We start from the raw sequence: 19,963 nt of genomic DNA, 5'->3' as shown, positions 1-19,963 counted from the left end.
TATTATAGGAGACTGTAAAGTTATGTAATGTCCAAATTTCCACGTGAGCAGCAGGTCACTCGTGTTGATTTTTCGACGTGCGAGCCAAATAACGCGAGCTGAACTTTCGCGTCGCAGACATCCCGTCGACGCGCAGAAAAACTAAATCTGCGGACTCTTTTGCCGTCGGACAGGATACGTATTTTAGGAGACTGCTAAGTTATGTAATGTGCTCCACATGCAACCATGCATTCGGCGTCGTCATTGGCTCAACAGGTAAATGTACATGTATTACTACAAAAAGGCCAGAAAATCCGATTACTGTATTAAAATCAACTAATTTTCGCTGGCGATTTAATTTCGCTGATTTCGCCGCTTGGTACCAACCGGCCAAAGTAAATCACAGGCCAAAGTTTGTCATATAGGAAATTGATGCATTATTGAGCAATGGATGCATGTGAGAGCAAAAATACCTATCGATTTCAAATTTGACGTGAAATTGCGCGTCACGTCGGAAATAACGTGCATCTTAACCTCTCTAATAGAGAGGTTTCTATTTCTCATCAGCCAAAATTTGTTGATTTACAGTATAAGGAGATAAAAAGAAAAGAAGGAGCAAACCAAAAGAAGATGATTATTAGAGAAATAACAATCCGCAATAAATTCTGCAAATACTTTTGCCTCAGTTCTTATAACATGTACGATGAGCTAGGCAAAAAAGCATAAAAGCATAGCGTAGGGCCCTGAGCTTCCAAGCTCTCTCGTTTTTAATGGCTTTTTCTTCTACCTCGAATGGTTTACAACCTGTATCACAATTATTTGTGGGTTCAGCAATAAAGGATGTGTGACTATGTTAGTAGTACATACCGTAGAATCCCGCGGATAAGCCCACCCGCGTATAAGCCCATGCCCGCGCATAAGCCCAGGGTTTATTCGAACATCACTAGGCTTCATCGTACAAGCCCATGGGCCTAGGTCATACCGAGAGTCCATAAATTATGGACTCTTGGCCATACCATGTACGTAGTACATGCACATTAGTTTTTGTTCGTACATTTCAGCACAATCATCGGTTGTTTTTGTTTGCACAATTGTTTTCAGCAATGTACTTCTCACTTCCTTGATACTTTTCAATAGCACAACTTGGTGTCGGCGTATAAGCCCATGCCCGCGTATAAGCCCAATTTCTCGTTTAAGCCCACCGAAATGTCCTTGTGAAACAGATAAGCCCATGGGCTTATCCGCGGGATTCTACGGTACTCAAAATGGGAGATCCTCCATATAGGCGTAAGCCTTTGGTTAATCCTGAAATAAAGATTATATAGTATTTCAATGACTGCAGTGTCTGCTCTAGGATTTCAAACCAACCGGGACACCTGTACCTGGCACAAGTCTTGCAACCGGGTCAGAGTCGGGTACATTCATGTGCGGCTATTGTACATCAGGGAGTATCCCAAGTTGAAGTGTCTTTTTTTCCAAGCGTGTTTAAGTACCCCCCAACCGGGTCGCTGACCCGAGTATGGAGCAGACAGACTCTGTTGTGGCCTCGTCTTTCTTTCTGTGCTAATTCGCGCACATGTTTGAAAGAAGGCATCAGCGCGAAGGCCACTTCATTGCAAACATGTGATACAGCTATAACGTTAGAAAGCACCCACTATATGAATCGTAGCAGTGGTGGTGACCTTTTAGGGAGCTCCGTTGGCCTAGGCCTAGGACTTCATGGCCCCCCAGATGCACCATTATCGCTACTTTGTCACACCGGTGGTCCGATGGAACAGATCCTTGTTACTTGTATGCTGTGTGCCTCGTTGGAATCCTCACTGACGACGCTGGACTAGCGCTCGCCGCTCGCTATGCACTGACTGTCTGTGTCTGACTCTGTGCATGAACGCATGCCAGTCATGGACTACTGTCTGATGAAGATCGTCTCTCTGGCCCAGTCTGGGTCTGACGATGACGAGTGACGGTCGCTTTTCCTCACCCAGCCAACCTGTGTGTCAAATAGCCGGCCCTGATACATGTACATGGGTTTTAAAATATGATGCCAGAGAACTCGGATCCGACCTCAAGACTGTACCGCCCCAGGCGACGCGGCCCTAGCACCACACACGTGGCACCTATATACAATCATGTCCATTGTATGCTAGAATGGGGACTTTCCCCGAGTTTGGCAGAGGGAAAGTACCTTGCTGCACTTTGCTCTGGCCCTCTGTCTGGGGACCCCCGCTGGTAAGTTTCATGCATGTTTGCTATGTGGATAAAGAAATGGAGCAGAATTCGAGGAATTGCCCGCCATAAGGTTTGTATGGTTCTGCCAATTTCACTGCTTTTCGAGCAGAATCTGCCACCTTTTCGAGCATCATCCGCCAATGCCTACCCGCCGTCCGCGATGCGATCTCTTGGCTGGCACGTCACCTGGTCACACTCACAGGTAGATCGACTACAGTGCAGAGTAGACGGTACACAATAGTCACTTACGAGTATCATTCTTTTCTCATGCACGATCGAGGGATGATTGAGAGACGATCGAGAGACGAGACCATAGGCATTGGCGGATAAGGCTCGAAAAGATTGCAGATTCTGCTCGAAAAGCAGTGAAATTGGCAGAACCATACAAACCTTATGGCGGGCAATTCCTCGAATTCTGCTCCATTTCTTTATCCACACACCAAACATGCATGGAATGTTTCAGAAAAGTTCCGAATTCCGCCAATTTTTCTGCCGGCATTATCCGCAAAATATATTAATGCCTTGTAGACGAGGGTCGTATTCGCAAGGTTGACTGTCGTACTTCCAAGAACATGTACTGTAGTAGATCTACCAAGAGTAGAAAGGGTATACTCTTGGCAGTGGGAGTCGAAATACAACAAAGCCTAGGCCGAGTAAAACTATCAGTATGGACTCACTTGTATGGTCTAACCCAGAGAAAGGATTGATGGACATGTCAGCCATCTCTTTCCCAGTGATCGCACCAACGCTGGCGTTTCTTTGTGTCTCCGACGACTATACATGTACATGATTGTATTGTTGTTGGTTTGACAGCATGAAACAAGATGGAGGACACCGTGTTCGAAACACAGTCACCTTACTGCTGTCATGCCAACATCAACATGTGTGAACTAAAACAAGGTTTATCTAATACTGTACACCGGAGCGAGGGTGTACCCTGTGTGCTGACAGTGCTCAGCACCATGGCGGAGGCAGAGCGTAGTACACAGAACAGAACAACAAGGACAATCAAGGCTTGTTTGCTGCGACTTGAAGTTTCATGCTCTCGCAATCATCAGGCAACAAACAAGCCTTGATTGTCCTTGTTGTTCTCTTCATATAGTACTGTACATGTACACGCTGCCCATTGTATTTCCAGCGTTCGTCCTGTTCTTGCCTTGTTGGGTCGCAAATCAAATCAACTGCCCTGTACTAGCTGTGTGGCACTTTCCTGGTCATCTGTCGCCAAGGGCAGGTCATCTCCGGCGATTCACATTCTTCGAATTTTAGAGGCTCGACTGCAGCCGAATAATCATCTGTTTCAGAGTTTCTTCAAAATTGTAGAACAAATTGGAAGCGTCTACAATTCTTCAATGCTGTAGACTGGCTGGTATATGCAGCTCCGCAATCCACGCCAGTCCAACCGAACACTTAGGAAATGTAAAAACGAACGTTTTCCTTCCCTTCTCTTCATAGGCTCTTACAGGGAATAAAGGAACAAAAATGGCTAACACAGCAATTCATATGGGCAAAGAATTGAGGGACATACACATCACGCTACAAGTGTGAAAAGTTAGCGGGTCAAAACAGCATGACGATTCTCCTCGAAGCAGTCGTGACGTAAGTACGATCATGTAGATCTGCATGGACATGTACAAAATGTACCATACCATGTACCATGTATACGCCCGTCGCAAGGGAAGCATGCAAATCTGCAAATGCACTGGATGTGCACCCACAGATTTTCTCAATATAGCAACGAGAGGATAGCGAACAAGATTTGAATGAGACAGATCAAGACTTGCACCAGATAACTGTCTAATCCACACAACTGGCGAAGCCATGTGAATTGACCACCAAATCACCAATGCACACCTGGTCTACACCACACGGAGTACATCGGCATAAAACGGCCAAGACAGTTTGCTGGGGTAACCAATATAGACAGCACGCTGCTTTGGTAGAAGCAGACACTAGATGCACTGGTACCTTGAAGTGAAATTAATTGGAGTTACTTTACCAACCGGCCTTGGCTACTGAATACTGGGAACCAGAGCCAGCAGACATACCGACAACCTCAGCCATGAAAGCTATTATATAATGTAGTAACGAGTACTAACGACACACTGGATTGTGGAGCCGACACTAGTCCAACTTCCAAATGCTTTGGCAAGAAGGTAGCCTTCCAACAGGTTGGCACACAATGTAGATCTACATGACTGCACTTACTTTGGTCGAACGGCCCGCGGCCGGATGTCGACATGACTGATTGTCCTCTTACCTACGCATGAAATTGTCGATGTTTTTTTGGTTGCACATTTGCAAAGGGGGTTCCGTGGAACCCCGGACCCCCTCCCCATCCCTGCGGATACGCCACCGGGTTTGTGTAGCCAGTGAGCTCCCGGGGGCGGTGGGTCTGTAGCTGTAGCGATCTCGCTGTCATGACGTCAATCACGCACCAACACATATACGCATGCGCACGAAACATCTCTTCCTCTTCCTCTAGCTCTTTGTCTTGAGTGAACAAGAAACTGTCAAGCATTGTAGTCCTCTCCACCGGAGTTGTATTTCCCTGGCCCCACTGTGGTATGTTGCAGGAATCATCTGTCACCGCGATTTTAGAATAATTACAGATATGTCCACTGCCACCTCGGGTGCCTAAAGATCATTTTCCACTAGCTTGTGGTGCGGTACAGTGCGCTATTAATTCTAAAAGTTTGGAGTGATGGCGGAACACACTCCTGGCAGTTCCTGGGCTAATCTTGCGAAGAGAAAGGACGGATTAATTCACCCCAGATTGTAGCCGGCGCTTTTCAGAATTGAACTGCACAGCCGAAGACTGCTGGCATGTGCACGCTGCCGGCTACAGGTACTTTTGTTACGCTGCTTGTTATCTGCACAGTTATTGCCATATGTACTAGTAGTACTGTAGTATGGGCCATGGAGGACAACGACCCATTTCAATACCGTTGTTTATCTTGATCGGTTGACAGCATGTTACCGGGCGGAATGCGCACTGTGTTGAAAACAGTGCTCCTGACAACCGAATTAACCCATGAACATGCTAATCTACCAAACAAGGCTTACATTATGCCGTTGTTCGTTGTGGCTTAGTCACAAGTGTGTAACTGTAAGCACGTGTCCTGATGTGGATACTTATGGTCACAAGTGTGCATGCACATGTTCCCATGGGGTTTCTGTCATGACTTCTGGCGTGCTCCGTCCGCTCCTTCGTGTGACAGCGAAAGGACATGCCATAAGGTTGTCTTGCCTTGAGCCTCAACCTCCCAACTACCGTAAAATTCCGTTAATAAGCCCCGGGCGTATACTTTGCAGAGCGTGAAAAACCGGGCGTATATTTGGGCATGGGTGTTATTTCGGACGCAATCTGCAGAAGATCAATCTCTCAGCAACCCACTAGTTTCAGTGAACCACCATTCACACTGAGCGCGGTACAGGTGCATCAAACCACAGCTGGAAATTTGGTCGTAACCAAGAATGTAGCGATAAATTACAGATTTGATAGGTAAACCACTTGTCCACTTTACGCCCTGGGCTTATTTTGGGCATGGGCGCTAAAACGGACTTGAAGTGTACACCGCCTAAAACTGGCCTTATTATCGGACATGGGCGTTATTTAGGGTGGGCTTATTTACGGAATTTTACGGTACACTGTTAAAGTGTTACGTTCGTTCAAGGGCTCTGAAAGGTGCAGACTTTCGTCGTGAAGTGTTGAAATGCTGAAGACTGCAAGATGGTACTCACTTGCATAAATTTTCAGAAATTTCAGGTGCTCAACATTAAAAATTAATTATTTGTTTAGGTATGTGGCCCAAAAAAACATTTTGGGTCAACCTGTTGCTATCAGGTTCGGCCTCATTTTCTCTGTGCTGCGCTGATGAGTCCACAGATGATGGAACAGTTCTGTCCGCAGATTGAGTGTTAGGCCAGCAGAAATGTTAGGTACAGACACTAGTAAGCAGTCCCCCACTGGATGATGCGAGTTAGTGCTCGTGCGGCTATTGGAATTCTTAAAACTACGGAGAAGGAATGTCTATTGCCGGGGTAATGTGCTGGTCGATGTGCAGCTAGGTATGAAAGAGATGCTCCGAAAGTAGCGAAAGTAAAAAATACACTATTCTATTAAGTGTGTGAAATTACAGTGTTCAGTGCTTGCCAAGTATTTTATTCGTCAGGGCGGTTTCACTGGCTCTCGGAGACAGAGAGGGAGAGAGAGTGAGAAAGAGGGAGAGAGGGGGAGAGGGAGAGGGGGAGGGAGAGGGAGAGAGAGAGAGAGAGAGAGAGAGAGAGAGAGAGAGAGAGAAAGAGAGAGAGAGAGAGAGAGAGAGAGAGAGAGAGAGAGAGAGAGAGAGAGAGAGAGAGAGAGAGAGCAAAGAGAGCGAGAAAGAGAGGGAGAGAGACTGGCAGCCAGGCAGACTGAAAAGGAGAGGGAGAAAGAGAAGGAGAAGAAGAAGAAGTAGAGAACACGTGTTTGCCAACTGCATCACGTATATTTCCTCAGACATCTCACCCCCCCCCCCCCCCTCCTCCTCTCCATGTTTCCTTTCATGGAAACATTGGAATCTCTCTTGGTGGCACTTGGCAGCATGAGTCCGTGCATTGCGTCCAAAACCACACGGTAAATCACGGCCGGTCAGAGATAGGATATAGCTGACTAGTGTTCAACTCTCCTGATCTACCCACACACCTCAGTCCTGTGTCCACCCCAGGGCGGGGGCAGCCGAGTCAGCAACCCCTGGGGGGGGGGGGGTACTTGGACCCGTTTGAAAAAGAATACATACATGTTCAGTACTTGTACTTGTATTTGTTTTGTTCTTCCGGGGCCAGGGGGGGGGGGGGTGGGGTGGGGGTGGGGTAGGGGTGAGGGGTGGGGGGGGGGGGGGTACAAACTGACAGGCTGCAGGCGTGTGCTGAAGCATGCCCAGTACGCATAGTTCACGCATGTGAATTAGAGAACTCTCATGAAAGAGGGAAGAGAGGAGTGTCTGTTGCTGCTTCCCTCTGTCCGTGTAAGAGGAACTAAAAAAATTGAATTCAAAAAAAAAGTTTGTATGCTGGTGTTGCTGTTGTTTTAGAGTGGCTACATGTCAAGTCAAAGTTCCGCGGAAGTGAACAGGTCCAATGCACTGTTTCCAGGTGCTAATGCACTGTTTCCAGGTGCTCAGCCTGCAGTGGAACAGGCATTTGATGCTTCAGCGCTGCAACATCAACAGTTGAAGCTCCAGCAGTGGCCAATGCAACAATATCAAGCGCCACAAGAGCAGCAGCAGCAGCCGCCACGACAACTGCAACAGCAGCAGCAACAACAACTGCAACAGCAGCAGCAACACCAACTGCAGCAGCAGCAGCAGCAACAACTGCAACAACAGCTGCAACAAGAACTGCAACAGCAGCAGCAACAACAACTGCAGCAGCAGCAGCAACAACAACTGCAGCCGGACCAGCAGCAGCAACAACTGCAACAGCAGCAGCAGCAGCAACAACTGCAACAGCAGCTGCAACAGCAACTGCAGCAGCAGAAGCAACAACAACTGCAGCCGGAGCAGCAGCAACAACAACTGCATCAGCAGCAGGAACAGCCGCATGTACAGCAGTGGCTGCGGCATCAGCAACCGCAGCAGCGACAATACCAGCAACCAACGGAGCAATACCAACAAGCTTCCAACCAGCTTGCTGGACTAAACCAGGTAGGGAATTGTTTGACCTCCGTGATATGCATCAAGTAGGCTGCTAGTGTAGTATCAACCCTCGAGTGCATGTCATGCTAGGGACTATGAGATATCAGTCCTGAACAGTTCCATCTGGCCATGGCAACCGACAATAGGGGACTACGTCACAACAGTTCAGAAACACCCACAGGGTTGTTGCAGGTGTCGTACAGTAGAATGTGGATTCTGCACAGTTCTGCAAGTTGTGAGGTGAACTTTCTCACTCATATTCCACTCTCATGTAGGAGAGCGAGGCAGTTCTTCCTATTACAGCCCCCCCCCCCTCCCCCCCCCATCATCTCCCGATCCTTTCTCCTTTCCTTATTTCAAATTGCGGTGAGGGAAAGGGACCACACTTTGAAATATCAACTACACCGCATCGTGCAACAATGTCAGCCGTTGAACGAGTTTTTATCCTGCTATTATCGTGTATTTTTCTTGTCCAGGTTGCATCTGCACTGCCTGCATCCAGTACCGGCACTGCTTCTAACGGCTCTGACTTCGCTGGCCAGCAGTACGCCCTGCCAGGCATTGGCGCTGCATTTGGGCAGGACGATGTAAGAACGGCAATGGAGGATGGCATGGATTCGTCTGACAAGGGCTACTCTTCTGGACCAATGGCTACTCTTGCCACCATTGCTGGTGACGTTGAGCTGGAGCCGATGTCAATGCAATTTTCTGGCCCGCAGGTAAGCCGTTTAAAAGTGCCCCGACAGCGGAAGGACCTGGTGATGGGGTGCTCTCGCTGTACTTTTCCGTAAATCCAATTGCCACTGGCCTTGCTTGTTCCCACCCCCTGTTCATTAATGCCAATCCATTCAGTGGTCACTGCTTCAACCTCCCCCCCCCCCCCCCTCTCCCCTGATGTCAGTTCCCACACTAGCATGCGCGGGCCTGAGGTGGGTTCTGGTATAAAGGGGTTGCTGCCACATTATTTTGGCACGGAAATACAAGACGCTAGGTAGACTGCTGTACTGTAACTTGAAGTTTCACACGCTGAGCGACCATCAAACAGCACCAACAGACAGCACCATCAAACAGCACCAACAGACAGCACCATCAAACAGTACCAACAGACAGCGAAACACTGTCCCCATTGTCACAGATAATTTTTTTTGCCGCTCTCCACTCAGATGCAGGTGTGTGGAGCACTCATTCGAGATGCCCCGGCCAGCCCTGATTCACGGTGTAGGCATAGCACGTTCAGCGCCATGGGTACATCAGTTAAAGCCATGTCGGAATGTTGTTTGTGGGGTGTGTGTGTGGGGGGGGGGGGGGGGAGGGGGGTAGGGGTGTTTGACTACCGAAAGCAACCCCCAGCCGCCTGGTGCTTAGCTGCCTAACACCGAAGTGGAACTTGTCGAAATATTGACACTTGCATGAGACGTACAGGTTCCTGGCATTATTTTTGACAGTCACGTGAAGCTACAGCAGTTTCATACGTTTTTTTAATCTCCACAAATGCCTTTTAATTTCTTTAGGGGACGACAATTGGGGCTGGGCATTGTGAGTGGTCGCATCTTCAAGGCTACATTGTCCCGTGTTCTGCGTGTGATTATTCTATGCAATTCCTTGTAGGGGCTATTACCAAACAACACCACTCCAACTAGAATACTTCCACTGGGTGGCTCTGCATCTTGCAATAATGGTGGTGGTGTGAATGGAGCTCCATTTCAACCATATTATGCTCAAACCAATGGCAATGGTTCAATGGCTTTCAATACCACCACCAACACTAGTGATCCTCGCACCACCCAAAATCAGGTTCGTATGTGAGCGATCGTTATTGTCTCTCTGTGTCTCTGTGTCTCTGTCCGTCTGTTTTGTTTTCGCCTTGCTACCAGCAAGGCAGCAGTGGTGTTGTTTCTGTCGCATTCTGTACTCTCTCTATTTTGCACTCAGGGTCCACAAACAGTCCATACTGTGAACGCGGCTGCATTCTCTTGCAGTAGCAGTAGCGACAACATCAACAACACAAGCAGTGGGAGTGGCGCATCCGATGCGGACACTGCCCTGCCTAATGTGAATCAAATTGACCGGCGTCTGTTGGTCTCCCAATCCGGTCTTTACCAAGGCGGTGTCGGTACTGTGCCAGTGGCCAGTCATATGATTAAACTAGCACATGCTGGAATGCCTGGATCAAACACAAGCATCTCTGTTCACCCAGTTTCTAACAGTCAGGTACTTTGTATGCTCCTGTGTCCATGCGCGTGTGTGTGTACATGCATGTGTGTGTGTCCATGGGCAGAGGTGCTGAGGATGCTGAAGCAGTGAAATAAATCATGCATGCTTTCTGAAGACCGGAACAACTGCGCACTTCTTGCAAGGGGCGTTTATAATAACTCGCTCGACAAGTACAGAATGAGACACTGACTTGTTTCCATGTCCCGAATTGGGCCCAGCTGGCTGGGCATTGCGATGCGTTTGGCAATGAGTTTATACCGAGTTGAAGCCGTTATGAACTTGTTACGCTTTCGGTGTATGACTTTCCTAACCACCTCTATGTCTCGTTGCCTTTGTGCTTGCTCAAAACACCCCAGGACAATTTCAGGCCGCCCAATGAATTGGACACAGCCTTCATCAACAGTCAGCCTCCCGGCCGCAACAATGGTTCCATGTTGCATGCTGCCGTCTCGAAGTCACACACTGGAATGGTAGCTACCATCGAGACAGCTGCTTCACTGCCGATATACGATCGGTCATCTCTGGCTGGCCAACAACAACAGCAGCAACAACAACAGCAACAGGAACAGTTGCAGCATGAACAGCAATACCAGCAGCAGTGGAATTCGCACGGTGCAGGCCTGCACGAATGCCCCATACGATCTGACAATGATATTGAAGATTTACTTGGACGTATGCCACCGGATGTAAGTTGACCTGGCCTTTCTGTGTGTGTGTGTGTGTGTGTGTGTGTGTGTGTGTGTGTGTGTGTGTGTGTGTGTGTGTGTGTGTGTGTGTGTGTGTGTGTGTGTGTGAGAGAGAGTCCCATGATGTGTATGGTAGCTGGTATGCACCTGCATGGGAGTCTCGCGCCAAGTGGAGATCAGTGTACACCTCGACAGGCGCTGATGCATCTTCTTCGCACAGGGTCCTTAGGGGTGCAGCTGCTGCTGTCAACTTCTCTGTGTGCAAGAGGTCCTTCTCCCGCCCCCAGGATCGTGCCAGGCACAAGTGCACTGCAGAGCGTGCAAAGCCAGTGAATGAACAGTGCAGAGCATGTCCGTGTGATCGCTGCGGCCATTGGTTCTTCAGCCGTGGTGGCCTTGCCCGTCACAGATGTGTGGCCCAGTCCCTAGCCGCAGTGGAGCCGTGTTGTGGTGCGCACTGTGCGTCCTGCGGCCGCTGCTTCCGTTCCGTCCAGGGCAGGAATAGACACCGCTGCTCAGGTTCTCCCCCGGTCATACGTAAGTCTCGTAGTAACAGTCGTAGGTGACCTGAATTCTGGTGACCTCTCGTTGTTTGTGTCCCGGACGCCGTGGGACGGCGTTCTCCTCTTCTCTCTTCGTTGCCCCTCCGGGGTCCACGTGACCCTTGTGGCAGTAGCTCGACAGGACAGGACATGTGTGTGTGTGTGTGTGTGCGTGTGTTTGCAAGTCTGTGTGTTGTGTTTTTGCGAGCCTGTGTGTTGTATGTTTGCGAGTCAGTGTGTGTTTGTGTGTTTGTGTGCGTGTGTGGAGGCGCGCGGTTGTGTCTGTGTGGACTTTCTTATAATATTATATGTTGGACTCAGTAGAGCGTCCAGCCCCTATATGATGTCCAACCCCTATATAGAGTCCATTGGTCCAAAATCCACTGTACAGAGTCCAAACTTGGAATCAACTGTGAGCTCAAAGTTTAGATGGACATCACTCCCTGTATAGAGTCCAGCCAATTGGCTTCACCCCTATATAGAGTCCATTGGTCCAAAATCAACTGTATGGAGTCCAAACTTTGAAATCAACTATAAGGAGTCTTTATGTGGACAACACTCCCTGGATAAAGCCCAGCCAATTAGGCATCCCCTATTCAGAGTTCGAAATTAGACACAGGATCTGCTGTAAGCAGTGAATATTAACCAGAAAACGGCCTCTCCCTTTAATCCTTTACATCATTCACTTCTCAAGATAAAAAATAAGTATTGAGGCGCCACTGCAGCCACTTCATTACATGAAAAACCCTACAAACACCATCCTGAAATCAAGTGGTCTCTTCGCAGACGCTGCAAATCTCAATCATGTAGTGTTGCCAAATTATTGTGCACGCACACACACACATGCACACACCCACACAACGCCAATAAAATACCTAGAAAAAAACCAAGAATCGAAAGAGAATAATGGAGAGCCAAGGATTAATTATTTGTTTTCAAATTATTCGCACACACGCACGCACGCATGCACGCGCGCGAGCGCACGCACCCACGCACGCACGCACGCACACACACACACAAACTTATACAACGCCAAGAAAACACCAAGAAAAGAGTAGAGGCACAATACACACGCAACTCCAACAGCCATGCAAACGTCCACCCATTTACACGTAAAGTCAAGAGGGCTAAAAAATAATTATACGAAACGAATGCATACGTGGGCGGATGCACGCACGTTTACATACATGTAGTAGTGTAAGAGAGTAACATAGTGCAGTAGTCAGCATAATACTAGCACATGCTCAGAGTGCAATAGCAAGGCTTCACCATTGCTCATGGCCATGCAAATGTTCAGCATCACTCAGTTCCGCAAGCTTCTGAAGATCAGCACACCTGCAACAAATAGACAGCACAAGGATACGCTTATTACCATTATGATGCATGGGAGCACACAACTACCAAGTTCTCAACGAATGTGATGCTCAATGAAAATCCATCCACTCAAAGACCTGTGAACAGGTGACGGTGGGGACAATAATCTATTAGTAATACGAGGAATAAGATCGTTTGTGCACACTCAAGACGCACAGACACACCACCATACATGTAGTGTACACAGTGTTTCACTTCACTGCAACTAAATTGAAATGAGATGATCTAAACAATCTGTACAGCGTTGCCGTCAGTCAGTCTTCCCCAAGATGGAAATGCAATGATTTGTTGTCACGAGGCAGTTTCACTGACACAATGTCATGTTTGTGACATCAAAACGGTTACTTCATGGAATACGAGTATTAGCTTGAAGCTTTTTCCTGTCATCGGCATACAAGCAATCCTCCTCCTCCTACTACTACTACTACTACTACTACTACTACTACTAGTACACTGGCACTGCGTTTGTGGATCCCATTGTATTTGACATCATACTAGAGCCTAGTAGTAGAGGAAGAGTGTCGTGGAGTTCACATAATTATCACAGGGATAAAAATACATTTCTCATGAAATAAAATTATTGATGATAGCTAGACGATCGTATACGTTTGATGCAAAGTACTTGCAGTCCTTGAGGACTATTACGAAGTGGTTGATTGCTTTTAGGGCATTCATTCAAGCAACATCAAACAAACGCGATACGATCCTTGAAAATGGAAAAAAATTCAAGCATAACAACAGAACAGCAGACCAATCGAACGAGTAAAAGCTTCCTTACCTCAGTCATTGTCCTGCCATGTAGTTGGACAGCCTTTTGACACGGTGGTCCAGTCAGCTCTTGTCCAGTCAAACAGGGTGTCCTTGTGGCATCGAACGAAAGAGAGTGTCAGTGTATCTGACTCGTCAGATTGGAACTGTGCTGAACGTTTCTCGTTCTCCGCTTTCTGCTTTCATCCCTCGCTCTGATGAAACTGTTCAAACGCTTAACTGGCAGCAATGGCCAGCCAAACAGGGGATCCTTGTGGCGTCGAACGAAAGAGAGTGTCAGTGTACCTGACTCGTCAGATTTGAACTGTGCTGAACTTTTCTCATTCTGCAATTTCTGCTTTCATCCCGCTCACTGATGAAACGTCTTCAGAGAACCACAAGACGCTTTCCAGATTTCATTTTGAACGTCTCCTTATCTTCCTTGGTTACCTCGAGACCCTGAGATTACTGTCAGCAACTGCACAGCAGAACTGGCAGCCATGGCTGAAGTGAAGAAAGGAATGCGCTGCCACGAGGCAAGCAAAACTGAAAAGGTGTTTGTTCTCTTTCGGGCACAACACACAGGACGGCGTGACTGGATAAACTGGACTCCTGGACCGTGAATAGGGGAATTGTAGAAAAAGTGTACTCCTTAAAGGGGATTGCGCGGCAGGATGAAGCTGATCAAAACTGAGTGGACTCCTGGACTCTGTATAGTGGATTTTAGACCAATGGACTCTATATAGGGTGCTGGACATCATATAGTGCATGGACTCTATACTGAGTCATACATATATTTTCTAAGTTTTCTCTCTTCAGGGGTCTGACGAGGTTCGCTTTCTTGTGCTTTGTGGTTGTGTTGTTCTTTGTGACCAGTCTGGAGAGGCAAGGCACATGGCTAGTTCAGGACAATGTGGGCCTCACATCACGACTCCGTCATTGCCGGCAGGTAATGACGATGGAATTCACCCCTTCCTGGCGATGGAATTCCACCCTACAGAAGTGCCTCACAGTGCCCTCACGGCGGCTGCATCTGTTGCTGCTGCTGCTGCTTCTGCAGTCAGTACCCCACGCGAACATAGTGTGGAGGAATTCCAAGGTAAGACCAGGGCCAGTGAGGATGAACAGCTGTCTGGACAGTCTGAAGCACGGTTTCTCTGTTGCCTGAGTTTCCTTTTTGTGCCAAGCATTGTGAAGAAACGGGGATCTATCCAGTACTACTTTCCAGTAGCTTGTGTCTGATGATCTCCTCGTGCATGAAACTCGGAGTTGCAACGCGGTCTTCATTCTCTTCTCCTTGTTGCTATTTCGAAGTAATATTTGTTCCGACAATCTCCGGACAACTACAACTATCTGTTTGAATAGAGCTTGAGCTACTGGCCGCACCACAATGAGGTGTAGTGAACTGCAAAGCACTTCAAACCGACTCGAAGTAAAGTATCAGAGTCAAAGAGCTCTAACAAAGCCAGCTCTGCAAGGGGACAGGCAACTTTGACGCTTACTAGATGGATGCCTGCCCACTCAGTCGCCCATCATCTCTCTTGCCTCCCGTCTCTCTTTTATAATATGTAGGACTCTGACAGCAGTCAGGGCTCTCATAGCAGTCACTGCCCCTAATACCAGTCATACAGTCACAAATCCTCTAATACCAGTCACCAGTCACAAACAAGTCACAGAGAGCCAAAAACAAGTCACCAGCTTTGATATATGACATGGGTAGGTTGCCATTTGAAAGTATGGAGAACGAACGCGTTCAAAAGTATGCTCTTCAGCGCTGATGTATGACATGGGTAGGTTACCATTTGAAAGTATGGAGAACGAACGCGTTCAAAAGTATGCTTTTCAGCGGAAACAATTTTCCCTGTTTCGATCGTGTTCTCGCTCAGTTTCGCTGCTTGTACGGAAGATGTAGCTTGTTCCAGGTAATGTCGACGTCCTCTAGATGTGGTGGACGCTTGGAGAGATCGGCTGTGGCGATGCCAGCACGGAATGCGACTGGAAATTGCAAATTTCTATCGCTGATCCAATTGCAGTATTCGCTCTCCAAACAGGAGCGAGAGGGAGGGCAGCGATGGCCTTAAATCGTCAAGGCAAGCGTAATTCACCATCCAGCGACTGCTTCTTGTCTTCTCTTTCACTTACCTCATGCTGGATGCGAGTAGATGAAGAAAAATATTGATATCGAATCGGACACAATAATTCGAAATAATTGGACACATAAAGCAGTACTACTTGCACGCCATACATGCATGTATTCTGACTCTGTGCACACGTGATCGCAAAGAGGGCAAGTTGCGGTATTCTGTGACTGGTTTGTGGGCACCCCAACTGGTTTCTGAAAAGACGCAAAATGCGACTGGTGTGCGAGTGATTTTGACTGTATGACTGACTTTGGGGACCGTGACTGCTACTTGGGACGTGACTGCTGTCTGAGTCCTACATATAAGACTTAGTATTGTTGTTATTGTGGCTTGTTGATAATTACTGTAAGAGTTGAAAGCGTGACGAGTCTTAAGTTTGACGATTTGCCAATTTTTCCCATTATGCGGGGACACAGTTTAATGACACTGCCACCATACACCTGTCTTCTATTTCTCCAGTACAGAGGAGAAAAGGAATAACACACCGTACTTTCCGGAGTACAATCCACACTTTGAACACTCAAATTTCACCCAGGGGGGGGGGGGGGTGTAGCTTATACTCCGATGATCAAATTAACGATGATAAATAGGGTAGATGTCTGTATTAAATATTTGTGGCTAAAAATGGGGATGCTTCTTGTACTCCAGTACGTTTTATACTCCGGAAAATACGGTATGTGTAACATTTCTGGAGTTTTAACGATGCATTCTTTCTCGTAAAGACGCTAGACTTTGTGCCCCGTTAGAGATTCAACTCTTACAGAATCTTCTTTTCACTGTTTCCGCCTCTTTGTCAATGTGACTATTGCTGTTCTCTTTAGAAGGTGATGACGTGGCCGCAAGCAAAGCTACACCGTCCACTCAGTCGGATAACAAGGACACTGAAAAGATGGCCAGACTTCAAAAAGAGAATGACGAGTTGCGAAAAACACTGAAGTTCCTCCAACAAGCTGTGAATCGGAACAAGGCCAAGCCAGTGGTGCTTGCTGCCACCAGGTCAAAGTCAAGGCCAAGACATTCGCAGTCAGCTACAAAACGCTCACAGTCGTCGCCAAGACCCAGCGTTGAGCCAGCTGCCACGGAGGGTAGGTGATGAAGTAGATATTTAGGAAAAAGGCATCGTACTGAATGGTTGTTCGCTTGTTCGTTCGAGCAGGAGAACGAATAAAAGTTCATTTCACTTACGTGTGTACATTTTGTGCCTTATTGCCATGCACTGCAAATGCCAAATGTGACCATTTGTTTTAGTCTGAAATCCAATTCCATCTCCAAAGTAAACAGATACGGTTGAGGTCACACCTCTTTGTCGAGTGCAGGACCCTGTTGTCTAACTCACGACCCTTTGTTGAGGTCACAATCCTTTGTTGAACTCACAATCCTGTGTCGAACTTATTGTCCTTTGTCGAGGTGGCACTTATGTCTCGAGATCTGACATCTTATGGTGAGGACATACCTTGTATGCCGAGGTCACTTCTCTTACATGTATTTCACTCTTCGCTGAGTCTACTCCTCCGTTGCCTGGGTACAAGGTGCATGTGTGTGATATGTGTGTGTGTATGTATGTGTGTGTATGTGTGTGTGTGCGTGTGTGTGTGTGTGTGTGTGTGTGTGTGCTTGTGTGTGTGCTTGTGTGTGTGTGTGTGTGTGTGCGTGCGTGCGTGCGTGCGTGCGTGCTTGCGTGCGTGCGTGCGTGCGTGCATGTGTGCATTGGGTGATCCTCTTTGGTTGGTGTATTCCCTATAATTGTTGTGTTTGGCAGCGTGCATGCTCTCTTTATGAAATGTTGAGGAATGGAGCATGCTACCAGTGACCAGCTAGTGCACACTTGCACTACCTATCTCTCGGTTACGGAGAAGGGATGAAGTAGTGAAGCTGGTCCACACAAATTCCCTTGTCCCTGCATGTTTTTAAAGGCCGGGAGAAATTCAGACTCTCTGTCACTTGAAGGATAGACCCTGTTGCAGTTTCTCCGATGCCATGATTGTGGCGGTGTAGTTCTATTTTTTAAAAGTGGTTTTGCCCATGCTGCCTTATTTGGCTTCACTTACCACTCCAGATTCCAAGGAGGCACAGCATCAACTGTTTCTCTACGGATTGGTGAGTGCTTTGCAAATCTTGTTCTTGTTTTGCATTACCACTTCAACTCCCGCGAATGAATCAGCTTATTGAATGCCCCTCCCCCCCCCCCTCCCCCACTGTATCACACATTCTGTATTTTAGTAATAATTTTTATAAGGGCAGTCCGCATTCGAGCCCGGATTCGGACCGATCATTTCGGCTTCTCGGTATCTTTTCAGCTGTAATACATATTACATTATCGATGCAGTATGATGTCACAACTTAAAAGTGTTCCTCTTTGAAAATGTTCTTCCGAGTAATCCTTGCGGAAACAAAATTTATTGTGTAATGTGATGGTCTGGTCATACCATGATCACTTGGGTGATAGCAGTAGAATCGTATCTCTTGCAAGCGCCGTACCCATCTGTCTCTGTCCTGCTATGCTCCCGAAGGGACACCAAATTCAGAGACCACTACTGTCAGTGCCTGCATCGACCACCACACAAGCAGAGGCAACGAGTGCCGAAGCTACTCAAGCCTCGACTGGAGTCAGCAGTTTCATTGGTAGAATAATCAAGCCCGAAGAAATTGGTAAGGTAGTAGTCTTGAGTCCTTGCTTACCGAGTGCATATGCGATGGAGTCACCACAGGTTCAATCCGGGATGATACCCCCATGGATGTTCTGTATGTAGCAACAATTTCTCTCTCAGGGGCTAACTATGAAAAAAATTCTGGCCCATGCGAGGTCACCAAGAACAATCCTTTTACTCCCACATGTACATGTAATTCTACGTCTCATTGATAGCATATGATTGTGCTTGCGTGCTTTCTTCTTTCACTATTTCAGAGCATGTTACCCTCACGCCAGGCAAAGAAAGATTCAATGTAAGTACAAGGGCGATGCTGCCATGAAGTGAATCACCATTAATTTGCTATTCTCTGCGTGATTTTCGTCATATATGGAGCCAAACAATGACATGATTTCGCAGCGTATGCAGTATTTTCGATACTGCACGGGGAAACCCCGTTTGTCCTGCGCAGTATTGCTAAACTGCATTGAATTTGACCTTTGAACTGACCGTTCTTTGTACCCAAATACGTCAGGTACACTGTGATAGTCAACTTCTAGAGATGTATATAGAGGGGTCAAGTATAGTGGTCACATGGGACATGGTAAAAATAATGAAATATTTTGCTTGCACGAAGGCAGTACCGGATGATATCTCTTTTTAAAGCGGGGTTCACGCGAGCTTTTTTTGCCATGCGATGCACGATCGACGCGATCCACAACACCACAGCGCCATGCAAACCGGCAAAATACCATTCACAGACGAAGTCACCGATGTGACGTCGCCTGTTGCAGATGTGTCTCAAGCTCATTGCAGGTTGGTACGTCACCATGGCATCCGCGTGGCTAAGTACAGCTTTTTACAAATCTGCAAGCAACTCTTGAACCGTCGGTACAACTTTGGTGCAAAGAAGGTCCAAATCGCACATCGCATCGCAGGTGGCAGAGCGGAAGGGGAGCCACGTTCGACTTCTGTAATCATCCATTTGCGACATTTGCGTGAGCTGAGCGACGGATGCGATTTGGGGATTTCCCGGTTTCGCGGCCGTCGCATCCCATCGCAAAAATGCTTCTGTGAATCCCGCTTTGACCGTCGCTGCCTGCGTAGTTATGGGGCCGAACTGCGCACTTGCCTAGGCGATACTCTCATGCATGCATATAGCATTCCTAGCGGCATATACCAAGAATGATATAGTGTCTTTGCAGTACGTGGATAGGTTTTCTATGGGACCAGCACTTAATTGGCCTTTATCTGGCAGCCACATTTCTTTCGGTGAGTACACCCTGTACTAAAAAAAACCCTGGTAAGGCTCTGTTTGGCCTGTGGCGGCTACAACTTCACACAGCAGTGCCCGGTGCCGGAGAGCTTATGTGTACTGTACACATCACCGTTTTCAGTGTTTTCTGCGTGTTCTTGACTTTCAGCGACAATTCTATGTGAAGGCACACTTCGACAGGTTTATCCCAGACTGTGCGTCGCAATGTCATACCCTTTACTTTCAACTGACGTCCACACGGCGCACTGTGAGGAGTCAAGCAGCTGAGTTTTCCAGGCACACTCACATTCTCACAGCACTAGTGCCAAGCATACCAAAGGGTAAGAACTTACTAAGAAGACACGCTGTCTCAGGCGCATAGCTCGCATGGGGCACGGGGCACGTGCACCCCCCCCCCCCCCAACATTTCGACCTACATGCGGGTTCAGCATGCACGTTATGACCATGAATGGCATGCACCAGCCATCCTA

The 19,963-nt window shown here is 47.6% G+C and overlaps 1 protein-coding gene across 1 annotated transcript in view; it reads left to right on the top strand.

Moving 5' to 3' along the window:
- The window catches only part of LOC135820821 (methylcytosine dioxygenase TET-like), a 33,591-nt gene that overhangs the window by 9,686 nt on the left and 3,942 nt on the right, over positions 1 to 19,963 (top strand). Inside the window, exons 3-13 of the mRNA XM_065333863.1 lie at positions 7,284 to 7,895; positions 8,363 to 8,605; positions 9,495 to 9,680; positions 9,819 to 10,097; positions 10,457 to 10,786; positions 14,326 to 14,548; positions 16,412 to 16,675; positions 17,647 to 17,687; positions 18,101 to 18,239; positions 18,496 to 18,533; positions 19,642 to 19,813. Of these exons, the coding sequence (XP_065189935.1) occupies positions 7,284 to 7,895; positions 8,363 to 8,605; positions 9,495 to 9,680; positions 9,819 to 10,097; positions 10,457 to 10,786; positions 14,326 to 14,548; positions 16,412 to 16,675; positions 17,647 to 17,687; positions 18,101 to 18,239; positions 18,496 to 18,533; positions 19,642 to 19,813 (2,527 nt within the window). The remainder of the gene's footprint in view (positions 1 to 7,283; positions 7,896 to 8,362; positions 8,606 to 9,494; positions 9,681 to 9,818; positions 10,098 to 10,456; positions 10,787 to 14,325; positions 14,549 to 16,411; positions 16,676 to 17,646; positions 17,688 to 18,100; positions 18,240 to 18,495; positions 18,534 to 19,641; positions 19,814 to 19,963) is intronic.

Source organism: Sycon ciliatum, chromosome 7 (genome assembly GCF_964019385.1).
Source record: "Sycon ciliatum chromosome 7, ocSycCili1.1, whole genome shotgun sequence".
NCBI lineage: Eukaryota > Metazoa > Porifera > Calcarea > Leucosolenida > Sycettidae > Sycon > Sycon ciliatum.
The sequence above is the reverse complement of the archived record's forward strand: the minus strand, read 5'-3'. Positions and strand labels throughout refer to the sequence as shown.